Here is a 13,601-nt window from a genome sequence, read left to right on the forward strand (position 1 = left end):
ACTAGTGGGTGAAGAGTCAGGGCAAAAAGCAAGGGACCGAGAGGGTCACCTTGCTGAGCACCAAGTGCAGAGGAAAAAATATAATGGTCATCCAAAACTCTCTCTCTCTCCTCCTGAGAACTAAACGTTTCTGTCTGTTGAGAGAAAAAAAAAGCATGTCAATCATCATCTCATCCGATTCAGGCATTATCAACTTCTTCTTCTTCTCTTCCACTTCCTCAAGATCGGATTGTCGTAAGTTTTCTCACTAACCCTAACCCTAATTCATTCTTCATCTATCTATGTATATGGTTTGTCAATAGTGGTCTATGTGCTTCAGGTAGGTGTCGGTGGTATGGTAGTGGATTACTTGGCTACAGTGGATTGTTTTCCAAACCCAGATGATAAAATTCGAAGTACCAGTTTGAAGGCATGAGTTATAAGAATATTAAATTGTTTGGAAACAAATTGCTTAACTTGTGTTGCTCGCCTGGGTCTGAATCCAAGGATGATCTCAAGGGTTTAAATTTATGCTGCCTTTTTTTGTAATACTTCATCAGCCTTGTAATTTTTATTATGCATCATTTATTATGCCCACTTGTTTTGCTTGCTTCGGTTTCGAAAAAGTTATTATTAATACTTTTACTGATATCATAATTTTTATTATGCATCATCTTTTCCGCATTATATTTTGTTATATAATTGAAATATCACAGGTTGTGTGTTTGAATCAGTTAATTGGGAAATCCAACCTTTGGTTGTTGATTGAAATTGATTGATACTTGAACATTGGTCTTTGGTACCGTTCAAGTAATTTCTCTTGTATTCAATTAGACTCGCCGATTTCTATTTGCTTGAGTAAGTATTGAATCGAGAAAGAGAGATATAACTCTTTGATATCCTTTCATTAAGATTGAGTCTGACTGTCTAGTTGATTCTCTTAAAAGTATACTGGAGTTAGTCCATACCGATTGTTAATCGAAATATTGAGTGTGGTTGTTAGACCACCGTTTTTTCAATTGGTATCAGAGCAGGAAAACACTATAAACCTGATAAGTTTGTGTTTGATTGATCCTAAAAAAAATTTCCCTATGGGAAATTTGTTTGGAAAACTTGCTCTTGGCATCTGTAACGCACGCCAGAACTCCTTAAAGATTGTTCAAAGATTATTACGGACATAACCCTTTGTGTCTCATAATAATTTCTATTCATCTAAGACATTGAAAAACTTAGATGATGAGAAACAATCTAAAGGAAAAAATAAACAGAAAGGAAGATTGACAAAACGTTCTTCACGCTCAAAGATATGGAATCTCACTAGATACTCTTAATCTTTTTAAGGATTACCATCGTGATGCATCAATTGACAAAGATCTATTTAGAGCCTTTGAAAACGTTTTTAGATTCTTAGATATACTTAACTCCATTAAGTCCAAGAATCATTCCGATAAAGGTTCGGTACATGTAATACCATGTAATCATGGTGTATGAACTAAACTTGTTGTTAACACAAGAAAACTCAATAAAACGATTTCTCATGTTGTTGACACAGTTCCAAGGTATCAGAAGAATCTTCTTTCTAGTCATATAAAAAGGAAGATAGAAATCTCTGACAACCCTGATTATCATCATTACTTTGATTATATCACTGGGACATCTTACAAATATCAACCATAAATATTGCATGAGGATCTCTCTGCACATCATGCCTCTTGGTAACAAGCCTGGCACTACCCCATTTGTATATACCTTGAGATGGGGCAATTAATGGTTTGATTTGTGTACAGTTGGGTTAAAAATATTATTCGTTTTTGTAATTTCGGATAAGAGATTTCTACTTCATCCGTATTCTCTCACAAATTGTTCGAACTTCAAAGAAAATCCCACATTCCCTTTGTGGGTCGAGGTTCATAAACGGGTCCAATCCCATTAGGTCTTATAAAAAGGAAGTACACGCACCTTTTTCTTCATCCCATCAGTCCGCGTACGTGAACACTCTAGGGTTCTTGTGTTTCCACCATTGAAACTTCTTTGGAGGAATATTAAAAGGAAGGGTGTTCAAGGTTCTTTCCAAGTAAGTATTTCCTCCTAGTTCCTTCCAATTTCTAGATCTCTTGATAAATTTTAAGGTATCAAAAAGAATTTCAAAAGTCTTGAGTTTTTCTAGCATGAATCTTCCCTTGGACCAAAATTCTCTTAGGATTAGGTTTTTCAATGATTCTTGTTCTAATGTTTTTCAAAGGATTTCATCCATGGGTTTTATTTTAGAAAAGAAATTGGATGCTTCTAGTGGGCATAAAGAGGATTTAGTTTTCTTTGAAAAATTCAATCTTGGAAACATCTTTGATGGTCTTGGTCAAGGATTTGATACTCTCACAAGAATCTTCTATGCCAACATTCATGATGTTGATCTCGGAAAAATGGAATTAAAAACCATGATAAATAGAGAAAGGTTTCTTGTTAATAGAGAATTGATTTCGAATATTACCAAAATCCTATTGGGTAATGTTCGTCTACCTAGACCAAGTGATGAACGACCATCGCATGAAGACATCTCTCTTGGTCTTTGTGGTAATAAAGTTGCGTGGAATCAAGGAAAGTTTCCTACTAATGTTCTTAGTGTGGCCTTGATGGCTTTCGGAAAACTTGGTATCTCTAATATTTGTCCCTCCACAATTGAGAATTCTCGGTGGAGTCGCGAGTTTGCGGAATTGGTCTATTTCCTTGAATTGGGTGTTCCGAGTCTCAATATTTGTGGCTTCATCATTTTTCAAATGACAACGATGACTTCACCTAACAAGAAGTTAGGTTATCCTTGCTTTATTAGTCAAATTTTCGTTGAACGTGGATTTGATTCTATTGAAAATTCTCTTGGAGTTCCCAAACCGGTTCGTCCCTGCACCTTCAAATGTATAAGGGAGAATGTGTGCAAAAGACAAAGAGATGATTCCCTTGATGATTCTTGAGATCCTACAACCTTGAGTCTTCTCCAAAAAATTCACAAGGGTGTGTGTAAGATCAATACAAGGGTGAAGTGCGTGCAAGAACAATTGTTGTTGGTTGCAACTAAGTTTCCCGAGCTCAAGGAAGAATTGGACATGATTCACGCATCTTGGAGTGTTTCCGATGATGAAGATGATAAGTAAATTGTGTTTTTATTTTGTCTAGTAAATCTTATTATGAGAATTGGACATGATTCTCATAAGAAGAATTGGACATGATTCACGCATCTTGGAGTGTCACGCATCTCGGTTAACCGGTGACCCGGTGGACTTTGCCGGTCACCTGAGATATTTTCCGATGCTTACCGGCCACTTTCTGGGACTTCCGGCAATATTTTTTTAGCATAATTATTTCATGGGTAATTTCTACATATGGGCTTGGTGTACCACTTGGACTCTGGATTTTGAAGACCTAGTTTTGTAAAGAGAAAAAGCTACAAAAAGGAAAAGTTTTCTACAACTTTGATATCACATATTATTCTTGGAGCTTTGGAGATAGCCGCTTTTATGTATGCTACTAGGGTTTGCTTTGCTTTCATCTTCTGAATTCAATTATTATAATGTTGATGAACTCCATAGCTATGAGCAAGGTTTGAAAAACGGGTCACGGCTCAGGTCACGGGTACTAAGCGTGACCGTTATAACGCGTTTTGACGGGTGTGAGCACGTTTTAGGCAAAAAAACGTGTTATTTAGAGAAAAAACATATTTTTTGTACGTTTTTCATAAAAACGAGTGTTAAAACGGTTGAATAGAAAATTAAAAAAATTATTATCTTAAATTCCTATGTAACTGTTGTAAATAGATGACCTATTCATTTTCACGTACGTTATACAATTGTGAATAAAAAAAATTTCTTTTTTAATACTCCCTCTGCCCCTAAATAGATGACCTATATCATTAAAAAATGAGATATTTCTAAAACTACAATTTTAGTTGATTATTGTTAATATAAGAAATACATATAATTCGATAGTCATGTTTATACTCCTTACATAAGTGTAAACTATACAAATGGGTTTGAGATCAAATCGAAATGCTTCTATCGTGTGTGTAATAAAGAAACGATGGAAAAGTCAATTAAGTTCTCTTATTCATATAAGTAATTTGAAATTTCTCATTAATAATGAAATTTCTGAGCCCCAAATTTGTCTACTGAAGTTATATCAAAAATGTTTAGTGGCCCGCAAGAACAAGAAAAATGCATGCTAGAGGTACAAAATTACTAATACTATATCCAAATATGTTTAATTAAGTAATTTGAATTTCTAGCCACAATTGTACTTTTCTTTGTAGGCGGGAAGAATGTGAATGATGCAAGGTCAATTTGCATCACCATCAGCACGTATTGCAGCTCAACATGGTGATCCTGTAAGTTGGTGGTTATCTTATGGTGCTGAGTATCCATCCCTCCAGAAGATTGCAGTAAATATATTAAGTCAAACAAATACATCGTCTGGATTAGAGAGGAACTGGAGTGTGCTTGAAAAAATTCACAATCGTTTACTTTCATCGAGGACCCTCACGACCACGGTATATGGTGTGACCGTTTTAACGGTCGTTTTCGATAAAGACGGTTGTTTTTCAAACCTTGGCTATGAGTAGTCCTATATCTACAACTTGTGCTTGAGTTATGTATTAAATTTCTCTCTTTGTTTTCGTTCAAATTTCTACTACTTTTATAATCACATGATTGATGTATTGTGATAGGATTTAGATGCTTGTTTAGTTCAATGGCCAATTAATTGAACTTGCATCCTTGTCCTTGACTATTTTATGTTTCATCATCGAGCGATAACCCCAAATACAAGTAGCATGATATGATTACGGTTTGTAGTGATGCTTTCTTGTAATTATATGTAGAGTTTGACCATTTTCCGAATTGTTATGTGCAATGTATGACAATTGCATTGATTAAACTATTTCCAAAACTTAATGCTCTTAGGAATTGGCGCAAGGCGTTAGGTTATTCTTTAGGTAGAATTCACATGCACAACTCTAATGTGTCTGTTGATGAACTTAGGAAATTAATGGATTATCTTGCTCTCTTGATACTCTAGGTTTTTAATGATAAATTGTAATTCTAATCATGTATGCAAGGACGTGTTTAAGATTGAAGATGAACTCCTTGACCAATATTCTCAACTTATTGATTACGTCATACTATTTACTTTGCTTTTGATTTAATTCATATTGCTTTTATAAAATCAGGAATCTCCCCAATTGGTTACTTAGAAAATTGAAAATATAATAACTACAATTGACTCTCTGTGGAAGCGAACTCTTTCTTATTATATACTTTAGGAAAGTGAAATTATTTTTGACGCATACGACAACGATCATCATCGCATATGAAAAATCCATTTTGGTTAAGAGATGGTTTCTTGTATAGAAAAAATAGAAACCATATAAAAGTAAATCACATGATCTTCATCTAATGGGTGAAGATACCAAACTTGATTGGCCATAGGTTAATGAACCATGCACGTGATTAACTACTGAAAAAGGTAATCAAACTGCGATAACACCAAAAAAAACATCTTTTTTTGTCGTGATTATAATTTTATTAGAAAAATAGGAACTGTAAACCATCTTTCGATGAATTTGTTTTTTCTTTCTCTATGAAATTGATTATAGAAGAAAGGAGAATTAAACTTATTTTACAAAGTTGATCACCCACACACTAGAAATATAGACGATATGTCTTTTTTTGATTTTTTTTTGATTTTTCTTTTCTTTTAAGGCTAACCAATGGATTTTAATTGCTCTCGAAAAGAATTAAAAAAAATTGAGGACAATCAAATTCCCATAGTTGGGACTGCAAAGGTATACGAAATCCAAAAGAAGGGAGTAAACGATGTTACATGATACACCGATAAAAGAAACACCTTCAGTAGAACATTAATCCACTGATGATATGTTCAATTAACATTTAAAAGAAAAATGCTTTACATAATCATTAACAAACTTATGAATCGTGTTGTTTGTTGACACATGTCCACGATAAAACAAACAATTAATAACAAATTTTAACAGAATAAAATAAAACAAAAGACGAACAGTACAAGCTCTTGTGTGGAGATCGGAGATCCATGACGCTGCATGTTAGTAGATTCCAGATGGTTTACATGTCACAAACTTATAATAAATCCAGGAAAAACGTTACTAAAATTTCGGTGGTGCTATTCACAGCACAAAAACACCACACTATTCACAGATCGGGACATCTAAACCCTATATCTCTAAAATGGTGAACTCTTTTATCTAGCAGTGGGTCCTGATTAAAAACCATGAACCAATACTCTTACGACACCTAGCATTTGAGCTGTGAATAGAGCTCCAAGTGGAGCTGTGAATAGCATTTCCGCTAAAATTTTTCTTTCTTATATATTGATGGAAAAAAATCAAACAAAAGGAGAAGGTTAGGCATAGATGTCGAAAATCCGTTTCAATGGATTAGTTGGTAGAGCAACGTGTGATAATTGTGAAACTAGAAAATAGAGAAAGAGACACAAAATAGAGAGATGAAAAGTAGGGCTGTCAATGGAAGAATATCCGTCGGATATCTGGATATCCGATATCCGACAGGTTAAGAACTATCGGATATTCGATATCCGAGAATATCCTATAGGATATCAAAATCAGATATCGATATCCGATAGGTTAAGCTATCGGATAACGGATATTTATCCGATAATATCCGTTAGTAACAAAAAAAATTGTAAAGGTGAAATTATTCTCATACTGTCATACATAAAACTTGGAAACAGTACTCATAAGATGGCATCTGAATTGTCTTCAGAGCAGTTATCAGTGGATCCTCACCAGCTTCTCTATCTTCATCACCTGAGCCACCTGTATGAGAGCTTGGCATGTTGATGTTATCATCAGTTGGGTTTTCTTCTGGTTCTGTTGAGCCAATTGCTGAAGCTTGAACACTTTGTGATTGTGAACCATCCCTAGAAATGATAGCATTTGATGTAGTTTGAGGCAAAGGGGTTGACTTTGAGGTTGCAACTGTCTTTCCCTTGGCTGGTTTTTTAAACATTTTTGCAATTTCCTGTATTGAAATGTAGATGCCCATAGGGTGAGAAGGATATTGTATCATAAGCTAGAAGGCAGTGGAAGGACACAAGAAATAAAACAGTAAGTTACAAAAGATATTTTCACTATAGCTAACTAGAAGTAAAAGCTACTAAGCTAGATTTCTGTATCCAGTTTCACTAATTTAATTTGAGCAGGAATCATACAAAGAGGGAAAATAAGACACATGAAACTCTCAAGCATCAATGCTACAGAGCACTAATAATACCAGCTTAAAGAAAAGACACTGAAAGCTTAGTCTTTGTTCCCCAATCCCTAGTTCATCCAATACTATCATGTGTATGATACAACATTACCAAATCATTTTCAAGAACAATGGTCACATAATCACATTCCCCTAATTATTCTAAAAATCTCTATGATGCATTTGCTGAACCCCTAATTCACTTTTCTCAAATCAAAAAAAAAAAGGGAAAATCATACAATAATCGATCTAAACTACTAAAAACCATATATCCATCCAACATCTAAAATTCAAAAACCAAAAATTAGAAGAAAACTCACATCAAAAGATATTCATCAGTTTCCCTATTTCTATAAAACTTTCATAAACTTTCATAATCTCAGATTGTTAGGCCTCATATTCTTATTTAAGAATAAACCCATCTCAAATCTTTCTCTAATTTCATCATACCCTAAATTTTTTTGCAAGACAGAAACCACAAATCCCTAATTTCATGAAAATCGAACACAAAAATCGAATATGGAAATAGAAGTACCTGATTGAGCGGGTGAGTGATTGTCTGATTGATAAGCAAAGCAACTGAGTGAGTGATTGATCGGGAGAGACAGAGAGTGATCGATTGAGAACTGAGAAGAGAAGAGAAGGAAAAAAAGAAAACGAAAAAAATGACTCGGTTCTCGACTGAATCCACTCAATCCAGGCAGTGATAATCGATTAATAGATGAAATTACAATTATACCCCTAATTCTATCGGATATCGGATGTTAACCAAACGGATATAGCCTAATCCGATATAGATAGGTTAAGGAAGAAATATCCGATAATTTTTTTTATCCGATATCCGATAAAACGGATAAAATCCTATAGAATCTCGAATAATCGGAAACGGATTCCGGATATCGGACATATATTGACAGGCCTAATGAAAAGGGAAAGAATTCTATTAGATGTGCGTAGAATTACAAAGATTTACGTCGGAATCCCTAATTTTAGATACAATGGCATTTTCGTAAATAAACATTGGTTTATAAGAATTTTTTTTTTTTTTTTAAAGATGTGTTTCAGTTTGTAGGTTCTACTGAGAACAACTTTTGTTCCTAATCCAATCCAAAACTCTCTCTCTCTCCTCCTGAGAACTAAAAGAAAAGCATGTCAATCACTACAGTTTCCAGGCATTTGTCATCATCGTCATTTCTTTTTCCCTTTCCTTCTTCAAGTCTAAATTTCTCCTATTCAATTAGTAAGGGTAGAGATTGTAATTTCAGGAAAAACATGTCATCATCATCTCATCCGATTCAGGCATCATCAACTTCTTCTTCTTCTCTTCCACTTCCTCAAGATCGGATTGTCGTAAGTTTTCTCACTAACCCTAATTCATTCTTCATCTATCTATGTATATGGTTTGTCAATAGTGGTCTATGTGCTTCAGGTAGGTGTCGGTGGCACGGTAGTGGATTACTTGGCTACAGTGGATGCTTTTCCAAACCCAGATGATAAAATTCGAAGTACCAGTTTGAAGGTATGAGTTATAAGAAGATTAAATTGTTTGGAAACAAATTGCTTAATCTGTACCGGTTTTTCTCTTTCACTACTTTTCCTTTTCCTCTCTTTTCTCCCTCAATTACCTATTCATTGAAAGTGATTTTACTGGTGATTAGATAGTCAAAAGCTGTTCATTAACAGTAGTCTGAGAATCAATTCATTGCTCTATTTAGCTTTTAAACAAACAAACAGTGTGCAATTGTTAATAATACCCACCATTTCTACATGCAAACAAGAGACGGGCTTTGATATTACCACTCGCTTTCATGCTCAAGTGGAAAGTGAATGTACTATCCACGAATCCCATCCCTTTATTTTTCAATGCTAGTTCTTTCTTTTGTCTTCTTAATATAATGATTGATTTTCTTGTTCAAGTGGATAGTAAAGTTACTTTTTTCTAGGAATGAGTTTGTTTTTCGAATACTACTAAATGTGGGTAACCTTTGCAGGTTCAAGGAGGTGGCAATGCTGGAAATGCTTTAACTTGTGCTGCTCGCCTGGGTCTGAATTCAAGGCTGATCTCAAAGGTTTAAATTTATTCTGCCTTTTTTGTAATACCTCATCAGCCTTGTAATTTTTATCATGCATCATTTATTGTGCCCACTTGTTTTGCTTGCTTCGGGTTCGAAAAAGTAATTATTAATACTTTTACTGATATCATACTAGAACACGAGAAATAAAAAAGTAAAAACAGTGCTTGTTATCTTCAGCTTGCAAATGATGCTCAAGGGAGAGGTATAGTAGAAGAACTAGAAGCTGATGGCGTAGATACCTCACATCTTGTGGTAAGCCTGATATACTTATGTTCATTTATTATGTTGTTTAAGTTGCTTACCAGAAGTTTTAGTCTTCTTTCTATTGTACTGCAGTTTTCTGTAACAATAAAACCACCGTTTAATTTTTCGAGGCCTAGCACTTAAGTCAAACCTTGAGATAATTATAGATCAAGATTTGACACGATCTCTCTCACTGGCAGGTTTCCAAGGATGGAAATTCACCATTCACATACATCATTGTTGATAACCAAAGGTGAGTTTGTAACCTTTAATGCTTGTCCAAAGTTCTAAACGTGATATTAGTTAAGTTACTACCATTCTTTCGAAAAGAAAGACAAAATTGTCGAGTTATTTGGTCGGTGTCAAATCACTTGTCATACCCCAAAATAGTTTTATCTGGAATCTTACTATTTTAATAGATTAAAATTGAATTATATTTCTAGGAAAACCCGTACCTGTATTCACACACCTGGATACCCTCCAATGGTGCCCCATGACATGACACAGTCAAGCTTGATGTCTGCCTTGGATGGAGCGAGGATTGTCTATTCTGATGTGAGGTTGCATGAAACTGCTTTGGTTGTAGCACAGGAGGTAATAATCAATTTTCTTGCTTTATGCTAGTTTGATGCTTATTGTCCCCAATTTTAATGATTCCATTGCATAGATCCTCTAGAATTCCTAGATTACGAGTGATCAAAATACAAATGGCAGCCCTGAATGAGCTTGATCTTTTCCAGTGCAGGCAAGTCGCAGGAATATACCGATTTTAGTTGACGCGGAGAAAAAGAGAGACGGGTTGGATGAACTTCTGAACCTTGCAGATTATGTTGTTTGCACAGCAAAATTTCCCCAGGCAAGATAAACTAATCTAAATTGAGTTCATTTGCATGACTTTTGATAGATAGTGAGGACCTGAGAAGATTGGTCTTGGTTTCATCTTTCAAACTGCAACCACTTCCACTCTTACCGTGCCTATAATATGGTTTTTGATGTTCACTTTCTGCAAATAAAAGTTTATCTGTTACATTGTGATCTGCAGTGTCTTGTAATGTTACTAAAGTTAGATCGCATGCCTAATTTGACTACTAGATTTGCCTAACTATCTAACTGGTACTTTTCTTTTTGTAGGCATGGACGGAAGCCTCTTCAATTCCGAGTGCACTAGTATCCATGCTCATGATACTGCCTAATCTCAAATTTGTGATTGTTACCCTAGGAGATGATGGATGTATAATGCTGGAGAGAAGTCTTGATGGTAAGTACATCCGCGCTTGGTTTCTATCTGTGGAGGTTTAAATTATTCCACTTTTTATTTTAAAGTGGTGTAAGCTTTATTGTTGTCACCCTACAAGTTCTGATTACTAGCAGTAGATCACCTCCTCCAGGAAGCCTTCAGCCAGAGGAAGTGGATGTAGACAGCTCACTTCAATTACTAAAACAGAGAGTTGATGGCAGTAGCACCATTCCAACTTGTATCTCATCCAAGGTATGCCAAAAGTCTTAACTAATTTTGTTCTTATCGGCTCTAGTTGTCAAGGAATAAAGTTGACCATTCACTAGTTCCTTGTAATATTAATCCATTGAATGTTCATATAGTCTTCTGAGAAAAATCAATTGAAGTTTCTAAGCTTTCATTTTTGCGAAGGTGGCCTCATTTCCCTTGCAGCAGTCCTTTTACCAAGCCAAAAGCTAGGTCCTAGACAAAACCGTATGTGAAATACTTTTTCCAGACATTGTTAAACCTAAACAAGCCAGCAAGGTAGGTCACAGATTAACATCATGTGATGTTTGTTTCTGTAAGGCGTAGGTTGCAAATTCACCATGAGCTTTTCTATTCAAACTATTTATTCCTTCATCTTTTGCGTCAAAACATTCAGTCAGTTGTGAGCTTGAGTGCGAAAGGAATAGGAGCTGTAAATGGGAGACTGCTTGTTGGAACAGCAGAGAAGATACCACCTTCAGAGCTTATAGACACCACCGGTGCTGGAGATGCATTTATTGGTGCAACTCTTTATGGTATGTTTAAGCAAGTTGTTTCCTTAAGTTTAGAGCATCTTAAACCACCTGTGATGTTTTGGGAGCTTTTCCAAGCTACAACTGTGTTAGTAAAAAGTATTGTGCCACCACCTTTCATACCAACTTTAAGGGTCAATACCTTTCATCAAGTTTCGAGTGCTTAGAAAATTAATCAGATATATTTGATTGATTGAATGATTGTTTCTGTTGTTTCTATAGCCATCTGTGCAGGAATGCCACCTGAGAAAATGTTGCCTTTTGCATCCCAAGTGGTATGTGACTGCCTTCTGTCTGCTTGTAGATATCTCTCTACCATAGAGTTGAAGTAAATTTTAAGAAAGAAATAATATACTGAAAACTTTCACTTATAAATTGGCATTCAATTTGCAGGCGGGTGCAAGTTGTAGAGCCTTGGGAGCTCGAACTGGTCTTCCATGGCGCACAGATCCACGCATAACTCCGCATTTACTTTAGACATAAGTCACATAACTGGGTATGAAAATAACTTTTATTTTTACTCTAGACATATCAGTTGGTCCTCCCATGGTTGTCAACTATCTCGAATGTACTTTCTGCACCATTATTGAGCCTTGGAAGCTCAAGACGTGCTTTACTGTAGTTGATTTAAAGAAAGTCAAACAGTTGCAAGTTGTATGTTTGCTTTGTTGAACCTCTGTGGAAGCTGAGAAATAAATTGAATTGAACTGTATCGACCAACATGTTTTTGAATTGAACCGTTGAAAATGTTACCATGTCTGAAATGCTGAGTGTGATTTTTGACCGTTTTTTCTTCAATGAAATTTACAAGGCAATACTGATTCTTGAAAATCCAAAAGACTCTGAAAAGAATAAAAAACATCACAATAAATGAAAAGTTGGGGTGCATCAATATTTGAAAGCAAGAGAGTAGAGTAATTGTTGAAACCCCAACTTCCTCTTAATTAATTAAGGGAGGTTTCAACTTGCTTCCAATAAATGTAGTAAGAGATGACATATTGAATTTTCCGAAGCTAAGGGCTTATTAAAAGCAAGTGTTTGTGGGATGTCCCCGATACTACCCATGTTCAAAATGAAAATCCCTTTTAATGCTTTGCAGTTTGCACTAAACTCATTAATAAATGTACTTGGAATGCATTACAATAACATCAACAAACAGAAACCCACATTATCTTGGGGTGTGCTTTGAGGAAAGATTCTTCTCTTCCAAATCCAATTATGTAGATGAATTTCAGACCAAGAGTCTAATCTCAAAAAAAAAAAAAAATTATTTTAATTGACAGATTAATTTTAATTTTTGGGTTTTGTTAACTTGCATATTGCATATCCGTATACATGTTAAGATTTAATAAATAATTATTTAATGGTATTGGAAATTGTGTTTTTTTGTCTTAATCTACTAGAAATTCGTAATTCTTGAACTAAAAACAACAAATCATGTTCCCAATGCAAAGAATTGTTATTTTCATTATAATAAAACAAACAAATCTTGTTTCCAATGCAAAAAAATGTTAATTTAATGCATCTTAACATGTATACGGGTATACAAATTAAGAGGATTCTTAATTTTTTATATAATTGATAGATCAATTTAATTAATAAATGAAGAAATCTCACTTCAGTTTCGAAAGTTGACCTTGAAATGCTTTAGTAAACACAAATGGACAGATTATTTTTTTTTTTATAGTAATTGACAGATCACTTTTTTATAGTAACATGGAGACTTCTCAACCATCTCCGGAAACACAAATGGACCAAACATTTCGGACATGGTGGGAAATGGGTCTTGACCGTCTGAGCGCTGAATACCGGCTAGAAGCTGGTGGGAGCAAATAGAAGCTTTGCTTGTCAACATATTCGCTTTCTTTTTTATGCAAATAAATGGCAGTTCCCGTGAATTACGGTACCTTTGCATGAGGTGTATAACTAACCGAAAAATGGTTTTTGCCACTCACGGCTTGTGATACAGTGGGTTCATAAATTCACATAAATACAAGCA

The 13,601-nt window shown here is 35.0% G+C and overlaps 1 protein-coding gene across 3 annotated transcripts; it reads left to right on the forward strand.

Moving 5' to 3' along the window:
• The first annotated feature begins 8,352 nt into the window (after positions 1-8,352).
• LOC113300378 (ribokinase-like) lies at positions 8,353-12,366 on the forward strand. Of its 3 annotated transcripts, none has more exons than XR_003335770.1 (12): positions 8,353-8,618; positions 8,698-8,787; positions 9,260-9,337; positions 9,521-9,595; positions 9,787-9,839; positions 10,030-10,180; positions 10,332-10,442; positions 10,718-10,844; positions 10,975-11,075; positions 11,235-11,348; positions 11,467-11,605; positions 11,825-11,878. XR_003335770.1 is itself a non-coding variant. In XM_026549599.1 (12 exons), exons 1-12 carry the CDS (start codon positions 8,418-8,420, stop codon positions 12,077-12,079), a joined length of 1,263 nt encoding a protein of 420 aa, XP_026405384.1. In that variant the 5' UTR covers positions 8,353-8,417; the 3' UTR covers positions 12,080-12,366. The 3 variants fall into 3 exon arrangements, 2 of the variants coding, with proteins under 2 accessions (XP_026405384.1, XP_026405385.1); XM_026549599.1 differs by lacking the exon at positions 11,235-11,348 and adding an exon at positions 11,996-12,366 and having other exon boundaries at positions 11,825-11,877; XM_026549600.1 differs by lacking the exons at positions 11,235-11,348; positions 11,467-11,605 and adding an exon at positions 11,996-12,364 and having other exon boundaries at positions 11,825-11,877.
• Positions 12,367-13,601: the final 1,235 nt, after the last annotated feature.

Source organism: Papaver somniferum, chromosome 7 (assembly GCF_003573695.1).
Source record: "Papaver somniferum cultivar HN1 chromosome 7, ASM357369v1, whole genome shotgun sequence".
NCBI lineage: Eukaryota > Viridiplantae > Streptophyta > Magnoliopsida > Ranunculales > Papaveraceae > Papaver > Papaver somniferum.